The 21,226-nt window shown below is 43.4% G+C and overlaps 1 protein-coding gene across 1 annotated transcript in view; it reads right to left on the bottom strand.

Annotated features, from left to right (window-relative positions):
* The window catches only part of KIF13A (kinesin family member 13A), a 196,178-nt gene that overhangs the window by 20,879 nt on the left and 154,073 nt on the right, over positions 1 to 21,226 (bottom strand). The window contains exons 19-30 of the mRNA XM_068961028.1: positions 20,482 to 20,622; positions 19,428 to 19,577; positions 16,602 to 16,763; positions 15,625 to 15,798; positions 12,147 to 12,298; positions 10,578 to 10,710; positions 10,243 to 10,389; positions 6,726 to 6,764; positions 5,035 to 5,134; positions 3,320 to 3,446; positions 1,911 to 1,966; positions 228 to 352 (exon numbers count right to left, since the gene is read on the bottom strand). Coding sequence (XP_068817129.1) covers positions 228 to 352; positions 1,911 to 1,966; positions 3,320 to 3,446; positions 5,035 to 5,134; positions 6,726 to 6,764; positions 10,243 to 10,389; positions 10,578 to 10,710; positions 12,147 to 12,298; positions 15,625 to 15,798; positions 16,602 to 16,763; positions 19,428 to 19,577; positions 20,482 to 20,622 — 1,506 coding nt within the window. The remainder of the gene's footprint in view (positions 1 to 227; positions 353 to 1,910; positions 1,967 to 3,319; positions 3,447 to 5,034; positions 5,135 to 6,725; positions 6,765 to 10,242; positions 10,390 to 10,577; positions 10,711 to 12,146; positions 12,299 to 15,624; positions 15,799 to 16,601; positions 16,764 to 19,427; positions 19,578 to 20,481; positions 20,623 to 21,226) is intronic.

Here is a 21,226-nt window from a genome sequence, read left to right as displayed (position 1 = left end):
GACAGCTCAGCTGCAGCAGTTATACATCATGAGCTAGAAAACCACATGCAACTCTACTGAATCACAGATGCTTCCCTTTGCCTTTTGGATAACACATCTATTCTACCTTTTAAAGTTCCCAGTCCACTTCTCCAAAAGCCCAGACCATAGCAGCTTAATGGGCAGACAGACCCACAGGCATGGGCATTAATCTGAAGCCCTTTAAGAGACTCTTAAAGGCCCATTACCTCCTCGTCACTGTGCTTTATGATGGGCAGGTAGAAAAACTGGCTGCCGTGCTCCTTGGGGAGGATGGAGTTCACTCCTGATGCATGGGGGCCCACGAGCTGCTCATTGGCACTGAGGTCATCCGCTGACAAAGTCCAGGGCACAGATACAAAAGTGGGGGAAACATCAGATTTCTTTTAAGCAAGCGCCCCAAAATTTTAAATATGCTTTTTACAGATGAAGTTTATAGGTAATGCTATTTATCTTTTTCATCCCTTATTCTGCAGTTAAAACAGTGATTCCAGTGCCCACAACAGCTTCTATCCTTTACAAAAACAACTCTGGGAGCCAAAAAGGTATCTTTGTGACTCTCCTATAAAATGGACTAAATATATTCCATATATAGTCCTAGGAACAAACATTTTCACCATGTAAACATACCTTACAATTGTGCGGCTTTCTGATGTCAACCTCTTATAACCTAGTGTTAAGTTCATGGTACTACTTATGTAATTTACACTAGAGACTTGTTGGAGAAGGAAATGGCAACCCACTCTAGTACTCTTGCCTGGAAAATCCCATGGACGGAGGAGCCTGGTAGGCTGCAGTCCATGGGGTGGCTAAGAGTTGAACACGACTGAGCGACTTCACTTTCACTTTTCACTTTCAGGCATTGGAGAAGGAAATGGCAACCCACTCCAGTGTTCTTGCCTGAAGAATCCCAGGGACGGGGGAGCCTGGTGGGCTGCCGTCTATGGGGTCGCACAGAGTCGGATACGACTGAAGCGACTTAGCAGCAGCAGAGACTTGTTTGGTTACATTACCAACTTAGAAACAAAGTTCTGTGCATTTGGGAAAACTCTGACGACCATCCTCTCCAATGCCTTACCCAATGTAGGATTCACTCTTTACAGATCTCTGGATACAGTTATTCAGCCTTTACTTGTATAATGGGGAACCTCCAATAATGGGGAACTCATTGCTTCCTGAAGTAACAGTCTACTTTTAGGCTTTTAAAAAAATATCCTGTATGAAGAGACAAAGCCAACCTCCCATGTGTTCATCGGTTACTGGTCTTCCCTTCAGAAGAGAGGTTCTCAGGCTGTGCTTCGGGAATCCCAAGGGCGCTGCAAAAGGGCCTGCCTATCCCTAAACTCAGCAGCTCTACTCTTATATTCCACATGTGGGGTTCCATTTATGAGTTCATATTGAAAATAGATTTTGCTGCTAAAACACATGGAAAACACTTGTCCTAGGTTCACCCAGGTTCAATCTAGATGCTGTGATAACAGACAACCCTTCATGTAGGGTTACAAGTCATCATGGTCTAGAAACACCACCCCTGGCGGTGGGGAGCAAAGGGCACAAGTCAGAAATGCAGATTCCTGAGCGCCGGCAACACAGAAGTATTCAGAACTGTAAGGGTGATGACTTTCTCATGTAACTTCCATGTCTGTTACTGTTTCTGAACTACAGTTTTTGTATGCAGCTCTCAATCTCTCGAGTGCTTTTTTTTGAAGAATAAATTTCTACATCTGTCTTTTAGTGATTCTATATGTCATGGTTTTATACATTTGGTTGTTACCTTGATAAGGTATGTGAGGGATCAGACAAGTCATTTAAGGGCTAAAATGCTGTGTGTTTGATTAGATTGCAAACCTCATTCAGGGTGACAAGCCTTGGAACAACAGGTTTCTACTTACCGTTCAAATCAAGGAAGAGAACTGGTATGTGGGTTTCCATTCCAGGTGGTGGGATCCTAAATTTAATAACAATATTTCATCATAACAAAATACGTGTTTTGCCTTTTGTCAAATAACTAAACATCACAGAGGCAGGGAAGCAGAAAAGAACCATTGTGGAGATAGATACAGCTCTTACAAATGAAACATTCTCACAATTCTTATCTTCCTTATTTAACACAAATCATGGGATTTGTGTGATTTCTATAAAGAACTACCAGTTATATGAATTACATGTAATTAATTGAAACAAAGATTATTTGAAGTCTTTCTGAGAATAATTCTAGTGATGGGAAGAAGAGAAGTGACTATTTTAGAGGTGGTACAGAAAGCTGGATTGATTTGCCTAGCTTCTTTTGAGCATCAGGACTGACTGAAAATCAACTGACTAATGGATCATTGTTGATGTAGTACTTAAGTGTTGACTCTATGCTAGTGACCAAACTAAATAGGCATGAAGACAAATAAGAAGACATTTCTGCCCTTTTCAAGTATGCTCTAGAAGCACCCTTCTTTTAAGTCAAGATATGAGAATTTCTTGACCACAGCTGTGAAATTACAAGGCCCTTGCTCCTTCAAAGAAAAGCTAAGACAAACCTAGACAGTGTATCAAAAAGCAGAGACACTACTTTGTTGACAAAGGTCCATCTAATCAAAGCTATGGTTGTTCTAGTAATCATGTACGGATATGAGAGCTGGACCATAAAGAAGGCTGAGTGCCGAAGAATTGATGCTTTTGAACTGTGGTGTTGGAGAAGACTCTTGAAAGTCCCTCGGACTGCAAGGAGATCCAACCAGTATATCCTAAAGGAAATCAGTCCTGACTATTCATTGGAAGGACTGATGCTTAAGCTGACACTCCAATACTTTGGCCACCTAATGTGAAGAACTGACTTATTGGAAAATATTCTGCTGCTGGGAAAGACTGAAGGAGGAAGAGAAGGGGATGACAGAGGCTGAGATGATTGGATAGCATCACTGACTGAATGGACATGAGTTTGAGCAAGCTCTGGGAGATGGTGAAGGACAGGGAAGCCTGGTGTGCTGCAGTCCATAGGGTCGCAAAGAGTTGGACACGACTGAGCAAGTGAACAACAACGAGAATTTCTGGAGATCAGGAAGTTGTGTCTGAGGTGCTCCTTCTGGGGAACCAAGGAGCGTGGTATCTGATTCCTGGCCAGTGATAAGTGATCTCTGGCTTCCTGAGAGAGGACAGTGGTTGCAGAGGGCAAGGACAAGAGGGACAGGAGCACTGGGGCTGGGCAGCCCTCCCCTGGGCAGCTTGGAGTACTTAACATTTTCTGTGACAATCTCAGCAGGTCACTCGCCTGACCCACCCCAGGCCACCATAGAAAGAGAGGGGGACTCACCAGTCGGCAGGCGCCCCGGGGATCCCGCTGCCCGGCGCAGGCACCAGCACAGCGTTCCTCTCCTCTGTCAGCCCCACCCACTGCTCCACCAGTCGGGCTTCCCGCTCCACGTCATCCTCCGTCTTCTCTGCGGGCAAAACGGGGGCATGAGCACCGAGGGGGAGGAGGGACAATTTCTAAATTTAAATCGGTTTGTACCGGGTGGCATCCATGTGTGGCTTAACCATCCGGGATGTCCCCCTCAAAAAGGATCTGAGGCTCTGAAGTTTAAGCCTGCGCAGCTCATGGAGGCTAGAACACCGGCCTAGCAGAGCCTCAGCCAGGAAGAGTGGAAAGAGCAGTGGAACAGGAATGAGAAGACTCGGGTCTTTTTAAGAGCTCTGTCATTTGGGAAAGTTATTCCACAGGTGGGTCTTCATTTCCTACTTTGTCCAACAGGGATCCTACAAGTCATGTCGAGTTCATGCACCTGTCAGAAGGATCCAGTGGAATAATGGACAGGGCACTGCTTTATGAAACCACACATCATTTTACAGAGGATTAAACACGGTCTGCTGCACTCTGCAAAATGAACTTATTCTCCTTCATACTTGTAATGCAAGGGATTTTATTTGATCTATTTTGCAATCCTCTTAGCCTAATTTAACTCTGGAGTGAGTTTGTTTTTTTAAAGATATGTTGAAGTTCTAACTCCCAGCACTTTATCATTTTTTGAAAAAATTAATGTATTTATTTATATTTGGCTGTGATGCGCCTGCGTTGCTGTGCTCGGGCGCTCTCTAGTTGCGGAGAGCAGCGGCTACTCTAGCTGCGGTGCCTGGGCTTCTCATGCAGTGGCTTCTCTTGGTGTGGAGCACGGGCTCTAGGGAGCTCGGCTTTCAGCACTTGCGGCTCCCGGGCTCTAAGGCGCAGACTCAGTAGCTGTGGTGCTCAGGCTTCGCTGCTCCATGGTATATGGGATTTTCCTGGACCAGGGACTGAACTGGCATCCCCTGCATTGGTAGGCAGACTCTTAACCAAGGGACCACCAGGGAAATCCAAAGTGGGCTTTCATTAGCAGGCTGAGCACATACAAAAACTGACACCAAGATGTTTTGCTGAGAGAGGATTTTCGCTGACTTCTATGTGAAGTGGACTCACATTCAGGACATGTGCTTTGGTAGAGAATCAACCTCACTGAGTGAAGCACGCAGTCTGGATGAGAAACTGGCATTTTAAAAGTATATTTCTGCTCTAGAATCCAAATGGCTATTGGCCGTTGGAAGCAAATGGAATCCTCGAAGTTGGATAGTGGTGAGCAGAGCCGCAGGCTGACTTCTGGCCACCCTCAACAAGCCGAGCACATGGTTACCGACCAGTGGTAGCCGGGGCCCACCTGCCACGTGTCATGGGTTCAGAAGAGACCCTTTCACTGCAGTTCCAGAATTTGAGCCTGGAAAACCTCATATGGACGTGTTGATATTGATGGCATTTGCATTCATCAAAATGAAAACTGAATTTAACATTTAATGTCATAGTCCACTCAAGTAATGAAACTTACTACTTTCAAATTTAAGGCCTCTTTAAACCAACCTTGCGCAACAAATTCACTAATATCTACAATTGTGACAGGGTCAAAAATCTGAGATACTGTTGTGTAGCTAAGGGAGGAAAACAGCCTACCCCCACTGTCCAGTGAAAAGGCAACTCCCAGCCAAGAGTAACATCTCATGTACCTTTTTTGTTGCTGACTTTTTTAATCTGTTCGTCTAGGTATTCTCGCCGTTTAATGAGGGCATCCGACCACCTCTCTCTCACGCAGTTTAAGTCTTCTTCCTGGCATCAGGAAGGGAAAACATTTTCCTGTAAAGTGCACAGATAACTCCTTCTTTTTTTTAACAAAAGGTGTTTCAATTGATTAGGAAAGTTTTCATTAGGAAAGGCCATTAAACGTTGCTGTGTGATTAATATGCAAGAAAGCACAGAAGCCTTAGGAACCCTGCATGCTGATTGAGGATCCTGATTTTCAGAAAATCAGAGCCCCTGGACTTCCGAAAGGATAATTATACTTAAAAGCAAGAGAAGCTCCAACTATACCAGCTGTTATACAATATGTGCGTCTATTATTTAAGTTGTAGCTGTTCATTTGAAGAGGTTTGTGATTCTAGGAGGAAGGGCACCAGAAACAGACCCTCAATTTCAAAACAGCAAATGGAGAATCACATTTTCACCATTCTTAGCTCAATGGCTTGGGTAACGTGTATTTTCTGAAAGGCAGAGAAGAGATCAGCAGAGAACCTCTCGCACTTGCTGCAAAGATCTTACCTCTAACTGCTACCATGAGGCTAACCAAAAATGCCCCATGCAAAAAGCCAACATGCAGTCAGCCATGCTGAGAAATCCCGGAAGCGGATGCTGGACCTGACTGTGAACCACGGGGCAGGAAGTGCACAGCCAGCCACAGGACGTTAGTTAATGGCATTGCTGAGATTCAAGGGGATACTGGTATTTACCCTAAGATTTGTTTTTACTTGTTTGTTTTCTTTCTCAGTAAAACTACGAGGCAGGAAAGACACCCACCAACCCTATTCAGAAGGCTTTGACTGCCTAATTCCAGTCTAACCCATAAGATGGTCCATTAAGAACAGACACCTGAGGACTTCTGAGGTGTCCCCTATGACGGACCCACCCTTTACTTGGAGGAAGGCACACCAGAAAACATGCTCATGACATTTATGTAGAGAATCAGCACAGAGACTGGGAAGTGACCCAGAAAGCCTCATCTTGGTTTGTCACCTTGACATTACTGTAATCCCACATTCCACTGACTGCAGGCTGGTCAGCACCAAGTACAATTTCACCTGTGCACTTTTTCCTCTAGATTTCCAGAAAGATTTAAGGCCGAGAGTTAAATTCTCCAGGTTATGAATAACTAAGGTTGGCTTTACAGAACGAAGAAAACTGGCTAAACAAAACCATGTGCTTAAAATGTCTCCAGTTTTCCTATCCAGCAAAAATCTTTAAAAATCAAATGGCGTGTTAGAACAATGTGACTCACTTGGATGTAAGGTGCTAACTGCAGGTTCACATAGGAAACACAGGTCTATTTAAAGATTATGGATGGATAACTACAGTTCTTAAGATCAGTTTAATACAGTGATAGTGGTATTGTTTAGAAAGGCTTTACAAGCTAGCAGTTCGAGATGGCATGGCAAAATCGAAGTATCTGCATACACATATTGAACTGATGGGGAAATCTGTAGAAACAGGATTGTGTCCCTGATTATGCTGAAAGCAAATCAAAAGCGAGTGAAAACGGCATATTCTTGCTCTACGGTCCTTCCTCCTCCCTGCCCTCGGCTTTGCGGATGCTGGCAATTAGCAGCAGCTGTGCCCCATGCCACAGGATTGACAGCAGCAGTAATACCTGATAACTATCCATATCATCACCATCCTCATCATCTCTCTGGTAGGAAAAAAATAAACACAAAGGACATGCATTTTGGTTCTCAAACAGCACACAAGGAAAACAGATCTTTAAGCTTAACACACACATTACAAAGGACAGCACACACAAACAGCATTGGCATAATAAACATTGAACGGAATCTCAAAAACGGGATTTAATTCACTTGCCTATAGTTAACTTAGCGAATTTAAGATTTTACTTTTTTTCTTTCATCGAGAAAGCAGTCATTTAAAAATAGGAACTGTCTTAGATTCTCTTAGCTGGGGACAGCAACGAACCCCACTGGGTCAAGACTTACTCCACTGTTGTGCAAAGTTGCTATTAGTTTTTGGGTGAGCTGCCAATTGAGATTTAGAGTGGGCAAAGTTAGAAAAGACTCTGGGGAGTTTCTTGCTCAGGCTCTTGGTTTTAGCCATGAGGCAGGAGAGGGAAATGGCAACCCACTCCAGTACTTTTGCCTGGAGAATCCCATGGACGGAGGAGCTTGGTGGGCTATAGTCCACAGGTCGCAAAGAGTTGGACATGACTGAGTGATTTCACTTTCACTTTCAGCTGCGGCCTGAAGGATGAAATGATTGAACCCAAGGCTCACACGGATAGTGGCAGGGTCAGGACTGAGGCCAGGTCTGTGCCCTTGACCTGGCACCACACCTCAGTTACTGTGACATGATCCCAGGGGAAAAACCACTGAGAAGCTAAGGCTCCACGTAGTCAGTGCTCTGTATCCGCAAGTCCCCCATCTGGAGATTCAACCAACCACAGAAGCTTCCTCATACAGAGGGAGGAGTGTACTGGGCCATTTTATGTGAAAGACTTGAGCATTCTCGGAATCTAGTATCCAAAGCGGGGTTCTAGAATCAATGCCCCTGGATACCAAGGGAAGACTGCAGAGATTCTGTATACTAAACCACTACAGTAAGGGTTTATGACTACGTGGGGCTAGCCTGGTGGCTCAGACGGTATAAAGAATCTGCCTGCAATGCAGGAGACCCAGGTTGGATCCCAGGTGGGGAAGATCCCCTAGAGAAGGAAATGGCAACCCACTCCAGTATTCTTGTCTGGAGAATTCCATGGGGTCGCAAAGAGTCAGACAGGAGTGAGCAACTATCACTCACTCGTGGTAAGAGCACAGCCCATGATTTTGGATACGCGGCTCTATCATCCACCACTGCAGGACAGACCAGTATTCATGTACCAGTCAGGTGAGAAAAACTAAAACTGTCCTAAACCCAAGACGACACTTTACAATAACTACATAAAATACACATTTTGGCAAAAACATTTGCCAAACAAAATGATTGTGTTGAAAATAAAAGGGTTTTAGTTGAGACGATTTTCCTTAGAAACAAGGAGGGAAAGGGAATTCGCTGGTGGTTCAGTGGTGGGGATTCTTGGGCTCTCACTGCTGAGGGCCTGGGTTTGATCCTGGGTCAGGGAACTAACATCCCACAAGCTACAAGGCCAAAAAACAGAGAAAGAAACAAAAATAAAGAAATCCCCATTTGTAGAGAATACCCATCTCTATGGAGGGCAGGATCTGCTTAAAATGAAACATCCTTCTTTCATTTTTCTGCGGTTATTAGAGGGTTAATGTTAAAAAGGAAGTGGAGTGGCCTGGTCATATAAAAGACTATTTGTTCCAAGCACTTTAAAAAATATATAATTACATTGTTTTCATATTGAAGTATACTTCAAAATATACTGCTTTTCAAAAGTGCTTTAAAAAATACTGTAAAATTATTCTCTGTGTACTTTAAAACAAACTTCAGGTTTAGTTTGGTAACCATCATTTTCATTTGGATAACTCTAACTTATTAAATGCAAGCCCAATACTAAAATTACTTTCCTCGAATTAATTCCCCATACTAATGAATAAAGTACAAATAGCCCTAATTTATCATTATTTCTTAGACCAAGGAGATACTTCTATTCACTGAAAACCAGCTTGAGCTTTCATGATGGAGAACTATTCTGAAATCAGCTTTTTCTGGATTGGCTCCAGCTATCACATCAAAGTAATTCTAATGTCCTATTCCACCAACAAAAACGGTACTGGACATGACCTGCAGGATGGTGCAAAGAAAAACAAAAGCTCTAAAACAGTCACTACTTAAATTTGCATGGCAGGTACTATATTCTTTGAGGTTTTAACTCAAGAGGTATAGCTGCTTTAAAAAGTGCAAATAATCAACATTTATAAGTGTTCCTTTGGGCTTCCCTTGTGGCTCAGCTGGTAAAGGGGTCACCGACCAGGGACCAAAACCCGTGTCCCCTGCTTTGTAAGGCAGATTCTTAACCCCGAAGTCCTAGAACTCAAAGTTTAAATGACTCGGTTAAATCAAACAAAACTAGGTATCCTCACTCCAAGTCTGAGCTCTTTCTACCAGGCCCTGTAGCTGCCCTCAAAGTTAATGGCCAAGCGAGGGACAGCCTATTAATAACATCTACTCCACACACAAGGAAAAGTCTGGTGGAGAAGCCTCCCCAGAAACAATAGACTCCAGCCTCATAGCTCCATTTACACTCTTCCCAGGCTTTGAGTCTGAGGCAGTTTTGGCCTGGGGTGAGTCTCACAAAGTTGTGCCTTCCTTTTGGCCCAACAGTCCAAGTCAATGTCCTTTGTAGCTTTCGGGAAAGTCTTTGCTGCCATGAAGCCAAAAGGAAACTGCGTTGGAAGATGACTCATTCTCAGGATAGTCTGGGCTTCTGCCCAGACTCTACAGAGAAACTTTTTTCCCCCTCATGACACAGAGCATGTTGCCTTCACCTGTGCCAGTGAGAGAACCAGGATTCAATGATCTGACTCTTCCAAGTCTCTAAATCGCTGCTGTTTAGTTGCTAAGTCGTGTCTGACTTTGCGACCCCCATGGACTGCAGCCTGCCAGGCTCCTCTGTCCATGGAATTCTCTAGGCAAGAATACTGGAGTGGATTGTCATTTCTTTCTCCAGGGGAATCTTCCCCAACCAGGGATGGAACCAGGGTCTTCTGCACTGGGAGGTGGATTCTTTACCACTGAGCCATCGGGGAAGCTTGTCTCTAATTATAATTGATAGCAAGCCAGGGACTCTGTGAAGGACGTGAGTTCTTTCAGGCCCCTGGGGACAAGTCCCTGATCTCAAAGTTTATTGTGATTGGCAAATGTGATGAACTCGTAGATGGTTCCACCTTTTAATTAAAAAAAAAAAAATGTCACATATCCAACATAATTTGGGCCTGATGTAAAATAAAACCTGCCTAAAGTTAACGAGCACAATAGTGTCAATGTGTGTTTATAAATAAAATTATTACTATGCAGCACTAAGCCAATATGGTATTTTAAACCTAGTAAAAGGCAACGGATGGACATATGAATGGGTGGGGGTGGGGCAGATACATGGTTAAGGCAAAGAGCTTAGTTATATTCCTAAAGAGGACTGCCTTAGTTCTGTATTAACCAATCTTCGTTGAACTCTATTTCAAACCTGTTGGTCTCACCTGGTAACTGTCCAACCCTCTCTGGAGCTTGGTTGACCGGGCAGTGATGCAGCCGATGGAGATGGACAAGATGGCTTCGACCATGAGTGGCAGTGTCCCGGAATGCTGGACAGGCTTCACTGTGACTTGGACTCTCCGGGAATGACCCTGCAGAGGCGGGGGTGCGATGCGGAAATGGGTGCCAGGAATGGGAACCGGGAGGGACAGGCCAAGAGGATAAAGGAAAGGGGGGAAGAATGAGGGAACAGAGAGGCAAAGAACTAGAGAGCTCCAGGAACTGTCTGTGATGGTGGGACAGGGAGAAAGCATGAAGCAAGCTGAGGCAAACCGGGTACCTGTCTGAGCTGAAAGACGCCGCCCGTGTTGACGTCCTTGGCCTGGTGAAGCTCCACGGCGGCGTACTCCCCCAGCTCGTTCAGCTCCAGGATGGAGATCCACATCTCTATTCTGCGAGTAACTTCGTTCCACCTGCAGAAACACGTCCCAGCAAACAACCAAGTCATTATTCTTTTAACATTTATTTATTCTTATTTATTTGACTTTGCTGGGTCTTAGTTGCAGCATATATATGTGTTCAATCTCGTCCAACTCTTTGCAACCCTATGGATTGTACTGCCTGCCAGGCTCCTCTGTCCATGGCATGATCCTGGCAAGAATACTGGAGTGGGTTGCCATTTCCTCTTCCAGGGGATCTTCCTGACCCAGGGATCGAACCTGCATCTCCTGCATTGGCAGGTGAGTTGCAGCACCTGGGCTCAGCAGTTTCACAGAGTCTCTATTTGTGGCTCATGGGTTTAGTTGCCTCTCAACATGTAGGAGTCTTACTTCCCCGACTATGGATTAAATCCACGTCCTCTGCACTGGAAGATGGATTCTTAACCACTGGAGCCTCAGGAAAGTCACATCCATGACATTATTAACCAAACACATTATTAGCAATAGGAAGAAGCCCCTAGTCACAGAGCATTTATTATGTGTAAGGCACTGCGCTATGTGTATCACAGATTATTTTCCTATTTAGCTCTCAAAACAACCTCTTATGGTATAGGTTCTTTTTATTCATTGAGGTGTGACACAGTGAACTGTCTAGCTCTCAGGTGTAGAGCTGGATGAGTCTTGACAAATGCACGCATCTGTGCCCCTTGTCTGCCCATGACCACAGCAGGTTTGCTCAGGCCTCTTCCCACTCAATTCCCATACCATTCGCAGTAGCCGTATAACCTCAGATTAGTTTTATCTGTTCAAGAACTTCATATAAATGGAATCATGCAGTAGTGTGCTCTTCTAGCTCTGGCTTCTCTGATTCAGTACAATGTTTGTGAGATTCGTCCAAATGGGTAAGAGTGGGGCAGAGTCCTTTTCCTTTTTTTTGTTGAATAATATTCTATTGTGTGTCTACTAACACAGTTCATCATTCTCACACTGAAGGACATCTGGGTTGTTTACAGTTCGGGGGACATTATGAATAGAACTGCCATAAACATTTATGTACCAGGCTGCTTATGGACTTACATTTTCATTTTTCTTGGGTAAATACCTAGAAGGAAGATTTCTGGGTCATGGGAGAGGCAAAGAATCAACTTTAAAAGATGATACCCTCCTGTTTTCTTCTATAAGCTATACAGTTTTATCTTTTACATTTAAAGTCATGATCCATTTCCAATTAGGTTTTGTGGAATCAGGTGAATTAAGATCAAGGTTGTTTTTTCCCAAGTAGATACCAAGATGTTTCAGTCTCGTTGAAAAGATGTTCCTTTCCCCACTGAATTTTTCCAAAACCTGGTAGTTCCTTTCATCATTCCCATTTCACAAAGCAGGAAATAGGCTCACAGAGTCCTAATTCTCAACCACTGTCCAAGCGCAAGCCTTGACCCTGCGTCTGAAGCCCTCAGCCAAGCACACACCTGTCATGCAGCGTTCTCGTCTTAGCATGAAGGGAATCGACTTCCCAGATGGAGCTGCCATTCCCGGTACACCGGTGGCCCCACACTTCGATGGCCAGTGCTCCATCTGAAATGAACTCCAGGAATTCTTCTGTTACGTTGACCACGTAGTCCTGGGATAAGCGGGGGAAACAGAACAGGACAGGAATTATGCAGAAAGGAATCTGTGAAATTCACTTTACACAGATTCACTGTACACAGATTCACTTTAGAGTATGTTAGCTTGATCCCAACCTTAAACCCCATCACTGCTGCTGTTGGACAGAAAACGGCAAAGAAACCAGCATATTAGATGGGAAGGAATACCCTGAGATAACTGAACTGAGTTCCTTTCTTTAATACAAGAGGACACTGAGGAAAGTAGCCACCCATGTCACACGGCTTGCTGTTGCAGAGCTGAACCTGTCCTCCCTTCCTTGTGGTTCGGTCTCTTTTCCCCAGACTACCCCAACTTTCAACTGGAACAGACCAATTAGCACAGTGAAAAAAAGAGGAATTTATGATTATTCCTTGCTATGGCTTAGGAGACTAAAAACAGAATTAAATTTTATATGGTTATCTTCACCAATCTGCACTCTTGCTCTTAAATGCTCCCACCCCAACTTTTCAAAAAAGGTTTCTCTCTTTATTTATATCAGTGCTCAGGCTTCTCACTGTGGTGGCTTTTCTTGCTGTAGAGCACAGGCTCTAGAGTGCATGAGCTTCTGCAGCTGTGGCTCCCACAGTCTGGAGCACAGGCTCGGTAGTTCTGGTGCGCTGGCTTAGCTGCTCCTCGGCATGTGGGATCTTCCCGGGTCAGGGATTGAACCCGTGGCTCCTGCACTGGCAGGTGGGTGCGTTACCACTGAGCCACCAGGGAGGCCCCTCCCACTCCAACTTTTCGCCAAGAGATGAGTGAAGAAATAGACACTGAATGGACAGAGCAGTAAAGCAAATCACCCAAAACAAAGCAGCAGGCAAGGAACCACTTTCATTTCCTTCCCATTAGCAGGAAAGGGAAGGAAATAGAAGGGCTGTGTTGTGCTGAATTGGTTTAACATTATACTACCTAACTTCTTATTTGGAGATCAGTTCAGTTCAGTCACTCAGTCATGTCTGACTCTTCACGACCCAATGGACTGCAGCATGCCAGGCTTCCCTGTCCACCAACTCCCAGAGCTGGCTAAAACTCATGTCCATTAAGTTGGTGATGCCATCCAACCATCTCATCCTCTGTTGTCCCCTTCTCCTCCTGCCTTCAATCTTTCCCAGCATCAAGGTCTTTTCTAATGAGTCAGATCTTCCCATCAGGTGGCCAAAGTATTGGAGCTTCAGCTTCTGCATCAGTCCTCCCAACGAATATTCAGGGTTGATTTCCTTCAGGATGGACTGGTTTGATCTCCCTGCAGTCCAAGGGACTCTCAAGAGTCTTCTCCAATGCCACAGTTCAAAAGTATCAATTTTTCAGCGCTCAGCTTTATGGTCCAACTCTCACATCCATATATGACTACTGGAAAAACCATAGCTTTACTAGATGGGCCTTTGTCAGCAAAGTAATGTCTCTGCTTTTTAATATGCTGTCAAGGTTGGTAATAGCTTTTCTTCCAAGGAGCAAATGTGTTTTAATTTCAAGGCTGCAGTCACCATCTGCAGTGATTTTGGAGCCCAAGAAAATAGTCTCTCACTGTTTCCATTGTTTCCCCATCTATTTGCCATAAAGTGATGGGACTGGATGCCATGATCTTAGTTTTCTGAATATTGAGTTTTAAGCCATCCTTTCACTCTCCTCTTTCACTTTCATCAAGAGGAGTTCCTCTTCACTTTCTGCCATAAGGGTGGTGTCATTTGCATATCTGAGATTATTGTATCTCTCCCAGCAATCTTGATTTCAGCTTGTGCTTCATCCAGCCTAGCATTTCACATGATGTACTCTGCATATAAGTTAAATGACAATATACAGCCTTGACATACTCCTGCCCCAATATACAGCCTTGTATATTGGTATATTGTATATTGGTGACAATATAAAGCCTTGACGTACTCCTTTCCCAATTTTGAACCAGTCTATTGTTTCATGTCCGGTTCTGACGGTTACTTCTTGACCTGCATACAGATTTCTCAGGAGGCAGGTCAGGTGGTCTGGTATTCCCGTCTCTTGAAGAATTTTCCACAATTTGTTGTGATCCACACAGTCAAAGGCTTTAACGTAGTCAATGAAGGAGATGTTTTTCTGGAATTCTCTTGCTTTTTCTATGATCCAGCGTATGTTGGCAATTTGATCTCTGGTTCCTCTGCCTTTTCTAAATCCAGCTTGAACATCTGGAAGTTCTTGGTTCATGTACTGCTGAAGCCTAGCTTGGAGAATTTTGAGCATTACTTTGCTAGAATGTGAGATGAGTGCAAATGTGTGGTAGTTTGAACATTCTTTGGCACTGCCTTTCTTTGGGATTGGAATATTTGAAGATAGAGTCAGAATTTTAAAAGGAAAATAAATTTAATGACCAATTAGCACAAACTACACATTTTAAGGTGAAAAAAAACTCCAGGACACATAGTGAGTCCAAGGCCTCTGATGCTAGTATTTATTAAGCCAGTTGTTAACTAGGATGGATCTTAAATCCAGGTTTCGCCCTTCTAAAGGAGCAACTTTTTGGCTATAAAGAAATATGAGGAATATTTAAAAGAATATACAGAAAACAACAACCGCAAAAGATTAATAAAGAATTGACAAATAGACTTAGTAAACACAGCTTTAAAAAAAATGGGCTACTTGTTTTCATAATAACAATGACTTGATAACTGATGAATTTATTTGCAAGGCAGCAATGGAAAAACAGACATAGAGAACAGACTTATGGACATGGGGAGAGGGGAGAAGAGGGTGAGACATATGGGTAGAGTAACATGGAAACTTACATTACCATATGTAAAATAGATAGAGAGAGGGAATTTGCTGTAGGTTTCAGGGTACTCAAACAGGGGCTCTGTATCAACCTAGAGGGGTGGGATTGGGAGGGAGATGGGAGGGAAGTTCAAGAGGGAGGGGACATATACACACCTATGGCTGATTCATGTTGAGGTTTGACAGAAAACAACAAAATTATGTAAAGCAATTATCCTTCAATTAAATGCATATATTTAAAAAGCCAAAAAAAAATGACTTAATAGACTTTACATATGTTAAATTTTACAAGTGGTGTTTTCTAGGTTGAACCAGAAAAAAAAGGGCACAATTTTGAAAAAAAAGTAATCTCAAGAATCTATTACAAATTGTCCATGGAATATAATTGTAATATATAGTGGAACTGTATGTAAAAAATAAAGTACACTTGGAGGTTAAAAAGCCTAATAAACATATTATGTTTCATAATGGGGGAAACCTCTAAGTTACAAGTCGACTTCTGAACTGAGCCCTGGCCGGCAGCCTCCCAAGTAGTTCATTTTGCAGTGGCATTTGTACCTCACAGTGAGAGAAGGTCACGGTGTACTGGGCATCCTTGGACTGTGGGGAAGGCACCTCAGGGTCCACAACAGGGGCGGCCACCGTGGATTCACACTGGTCCCAGAACGTGTATTGACAGAAGACAAAATTTGAGAGGTTTAAGGGCAGCCCAGTTGCTTCTTTAATTTTTACCTGAAGAAAGAAGAAGAAAAAAAAAAAAAAACGCAAATATACTTCTCATAAAGAAAACAAACTATGCATGCTTTTCATAGGGATGAAATAAATCAGTCATCCATTTGACATCTGAAGTACTCTTGCCTGTGAGATTCCATGGACAGAGGAGCCTGGTGGGCCACAGTTCATGGGGTGGAAAAGAGTCGGACATGACTGAGTACACAGGCATAGAAGAGCATCTGCAATGAAGTCTGTACCACAGATTTGTAACTATAGTATATGAGCATGGCAACAAATGCACACATCACTCTCAAACTTTCCTAATGACTGAGTTGCAGATACAGCTGCAACCTTTACTAGAGTAGCATGATTCACTAAACAACAGACGCTCCTTGCAGCTCACATACATAGAAACTTTTGAAACTTCACACAACTGTCATCATAAAGTGTGCTATACTTCTGGAAAAAGTACTATCCATCAACACATTCGCTGTCAGAAAGTTTAACTTGTACCATGTTTAATGCAGGGGCTTCCCTCATAGCTCAGTTGGGAAAGAATCCGCCTGCAATGTGGGATACCTGGGTTCGATTCCTGGGTTGGGAGGATCCCCTGCAGAAGGCAAAGGCTACCCATTCCAGTATTCTGGCCTAGAGAACTCCATGGGCTGTATAGTTCATGGGTCACAAAGAGTCGGACACGACTGAGCGAATTTCACTCACTCACTCACTCATGTTATATGCAAAATGCCCAAGATTTTCCATCAAATTGTTTTGAATGGGGAAGGTCACTGATTCTAGCCTCCACGGCCCTGCCCTCTCACCCGGCATGTCAGTTTCTTGACTCGGTGAATGATTTCCCCAGTGCTGTCTACGACTTCAAGACTCCCGCTTTCACTGGAGTTCTCCGAGGAGTCGTCCTCCACCATGCGCTCTGGGACGGCGCCTGTAACTCGCATCACTTCCACGTGGAGACGCCCTGCAACCTGGGTCAAGGAACCAGAGCACCGTGGGGTTAAAAGGCAGCCTGTGGACAAAACCGACCTGAGATGGAAAGCATGCAACCATAACCCCAAGTGAGCAGCTCCACTGTGACTACCAGGCCACCTCCAGCAACAGGAAACTTCCAGAGCTAGTCCACTCCATCACCTGCTCTGCAACCACCAGGCTTTACTTGGAGCGAAATCTGCCTCCCGGAATCATCTTCATTCTTACCCTTCTTATAGGACAGTTCACGAACAGCACAAAGGCAGCTAACACTTGCTACTTGGAGTCATTTATTTCCCTTATTCATATATTCATTCACATACTCATCTGATCAAATACCTGGCATCGTGGGGAACACCAAGAACACGTCTTTATAGATACGGGCTCTGCTGTCTGGATGCTCACAGTAAACAAGGAGACAGAGAATTAAAAATCCAGGAACAACAGTATAGACTAACTGCTCTAACAGAGATATGTGCGGGTTGTCACGAGATGAATTTACCCACTCGACAAATATTTACGGAGAAGTGACTGGATGCCAGGGAAGGACTAAGCACTGCGTTTACAACAGCAAACCAAACAGTCAGACCACTGGGCTCATACAGCCTCTATCCTCTTGGGAGCAGAGAATGTAAACAGGCCTCACATGGTGGCTAGAAGCAGGGGGAGGGGTGAGACCTACTCCAGGAGGGAGGACAAATACAAAGCCACTAAGTTATAAGGAAACAGTTCCTTTAGGATGGTTTTTCTAAAAAAAAAAGGCGGGTGGGTGGGGCTTGAAGTCTCCAGAATATCTTAGTGGTTTCTCTGGATTGTTGAGAGTTTAGCAGGGTCTCTCCTGTAACTTGTGGCACAGAACTGAAACTGATGGGAGGAATGACCCCGACCTTCGCAGACCTGGAGTGCGGTAATCAACCAAGTTTATCTTGGATACCACACTTTAAGGCTGTAACGACAAGTTGTGAAGGGGACACACACGCAGGGGGTGCTGCTGTCATCTTAAACAGTGAGGCTCATTCTCAAAGACAGCTCAGATCACCTTCTGCAGAGCAACCGGCCCTGGCACCCAGGACCTGTGAGATATTAGTTGATGGTATTTGACAAGTGAGACAAATGTGGAGGAAGGAGTATGAGAAAGGGAAGAAAGGAAATATGAGAAATCAGTTAGAAGACGATACTTCTTAAGCTTTTTACTCCTAATGTTTTTTGAGAACCTAATACATTTTTAGTAAAATTTTAGGGGTATCAATGGAACACGCAAAGCCCACCATGGACCCTAGCTTAAGTTACCCTGACTAGGGACTCAGCTACTAGGTCTCTTTGCCATTGGAATTGTGCCCACTTTTAACATGGGAAAAAGCAACTTAGCTCACTAGTCTCCCACACCATAGTGTTCACAGGGGGGTTACACATGTGGGAATATGAGACATGTATTTACACATCACAGCTGGGAACCTAGGGTTTATTTTCTGGGTTCACTTCAGGCAGAGTGGAGCCCTATCCTCAGCCTGCTCTAAGAACCACGAACCATATGTAAACTACATAATTAGTGGGAATTTGCTGTATGATGCAGAGAGCTCAAACTGGTGCTCTGTGACAACTTAGAGGGGTGGGAAGGGGTGGGAGGAAGGTTCAAGAGGGAGGGGACATACGTATACCTATGGCTGATTCATGTCAATGTATGGCATAAACCAACACAACATTGTTCAATTATCCTCCAATTAAAAATAAATTTTAAAAGTAAAATAAAAATGTAACTTTAAAAAAAAGAAGCATGAAAAACAACTTAGTATTTTCAAGTTTGCATGTTATTAAAGAGCAAATTACTTTTAAATTTAGTAGCATCATGAAATATTGATACTACTAAATTTAAAATGAAGACATTCATTAATGAACTGGGTAATAAAAAAAATGTTTGAACTTGAACATTTTCTAAAATGTTTCAGGCTGACATAAGGCCAATATAATGAAATAACTGAAATATGAGAGGTATTTTTTTTTAAAGAGGTGGTAACAATGGAATGGTTCAGCTTGTTTGCTTTGAATATTTCAGATTTCAAAATAATCCCCTCAAGTTATATCTTATAAGGGCTTCCCTTGGGCTCAGATGGTAAAGAATCTGCCTGCAATGTGGGAGACCTGGGTTCAATCCCTGGGTTGGGAAGATCCCCTGGAGAAGGGAACAGCTACCCACTCCAGTATTCTAGCCTGGAGAATTCCATGGACAGAGCAGCCTGGCAGGCTATACAGTCCATGGGGTTACAGAGAACTGGACATGACTAAGCGACTTTCACTTTCACTTTTATATCTTGTAAGGACCACTTAGGGGCCAGGAAGGAGCTAAAGGGTATTACAAAGGTAAGAGCTTAAAAGAGAAGCCAATGTGGGCACAGAGCCGAATCTGGTCTCCAAAAGATTTCTAACTTGATTAAAACAAAGAAAATCCTTGTGAACCACAAACAAAAAACATGTTCTAATAATCTTTTAAAGCCATGAATTAATGTTGATAGTTCCTATTGATATTAGTAGGGAAAAAAGAACATGATCCTGAGGCTTCACCCTAGTTTCTGGATCTAAATCAAGAACATAACTTAAATCGAGTTAAAACAACAAAAACCACACTTAGGCCATGGTCATTTTCTCCCAGCCTGGCTTGTCCTTACCTCCCCCTGCTGGCTGATGATAGGAACTGCATACTGAAGCTTCACATCACAGAAGAGACACTCCAGGAACACGTTCGCGACGCCAATCAGGTTGTGATTCTCTTGGGCTTCATAGAAAGGGTCACCTCGTTTCCCGCAGAGTCGCTTTGCCTGAGTGGCAGGACAGGTTGGGGGATTGGGGGTAGGGGATGAGTAGGGAAAGAAAACATCAACCTAATACTATTTAAAACCAGCTATTTAAAAATGTTTCAAAAAGAAAGCATTTATCCACATCGATTAAGAGTAAAATCAGAATCATGTCATACAAATAACTAGCACACGGGAGGGGCTTGTTAGGGCGATAACTGATGAAAAGGCGTGGAAAGCCTTTCTATCAGTTATAGCCCCACCTACCACACACCCCACCCCAACCCTCCCCATCTTCTCTGGCACACCCTACCTGCATGGTTCTACTCCCTGAGCTTTGCTTCATTTCCTTCGTTGAGTCCTTTTCTCCATTACTAACGTCCGAACAATGGACCATGCTCTCTAAAATTATTCTTAGCATGCACCCAGCCATGAATACCGCTAGGAGAGCATGAGCATATGCTAATGAACACAAAACCCATGCTGGCCCATCTAAGCTGATTTTTAACACCACCGACAAAACAGCACAAATTCACTTTTCCCACTTCATTTCACTTGAAATGTACCAAAGATGCAGAAGGTGCTAGGTGTTCTCTTCACGTAGTTTCTATCTGTGTGAGGATCACATATTTTATGACCCATCCACCTGACTTTCACTTTACATTTCTAATATAAATGTCCCCAGCATCACTACAGATACTCAGTGATGCACATGTGTGTGTTCTGACGATTGTGTGTTAGTCACTCAGTCGTGTCCGACTCTTTGTGACCCCATGGACTGTAGCCCACTAGGTTCCTCCATCTGTGAAATTCTCCAGACAAGAACAGTGGAGTGGGTTGTCATTTCCTTCTCCAGTTCTAATGGTTAAGTCACTCATATTCTGTCCTTTTAATGCAACCAAACTCCTTGACATTTTGTCCCTTTTACCTCAGGAATCTTTTCCTTCCATTCTTGATAAAGGTCTCTCATATCAATTAATTTATTCTCCAGCTTCTCAATGGTCCACACTTGGGTGCTCTTTCCTTTCCTCCTCACCTGAATAGCTGGCTCACTCACTATTGCTCCTCTCTGCAGAATATAGGAAAACAAAGACAAAAAAACCAAACACAGCAAATCTTCTTATAATGTTTTTGGACTGCTGAAGCAATATGCATTATCACCAAGTAGAAAGTTTGAAAAAGACACATAATGTATACAAAGAAAGATGAAATCCACCATATACAGAATATTCTAGTTTATTTTCAATCTTCTTTGTGGGGCCGTGCATGCACGTTTTATTTTTAATCACACTCAGAACCAAGCAAAAATACAAATTTCCCATCCCAATTCTTTCTCCACAGTGAACCTTTTTGTGTGGTTAAATATTCTTCAGAAGCAAAATGTTTAATAGCAACAAAGTGATCTGTTATGGGGATGTATCACTCATTTGATTAATTAGTCTACTGCCCAACATCATGGCTGTTTCAAATGTTTGCTATTACAAAGGTAACTATGATAAGCATCCTTGCACAAAAGCACATAAACCTTTACAAACACTTTTGTAAGTACGGATTTAGAGTAAATTTTGCAAAGGAGAACTACTTGGTCAAAAGACTAAATGCAAGAAGGCTGATGAGATACTCTCTGACTCATTTCTCACTCGTCGGAGGGAAAAATGAATGGAGGAAAAATC

This window comes from Capricornis sumatraensis, chromosome 22 (genome assembly GCF_032405125.1).
Source record: "Capricornis sumatraensis isolate serow.1 chromosome 22, serow.2, whole genome shotgun sequence".
Classification (NCBI taxonomy): Eukaryota; Metazoa; Chordata; class Mammalia; order Artiodactyla; family Bovidae; genus Capricornis; species Capricornis sumatraensis.
Note: the sequence above shows the minus strand (reverse complement) of the source record. Positions and strands in the feature narration are given on the sequence as shown.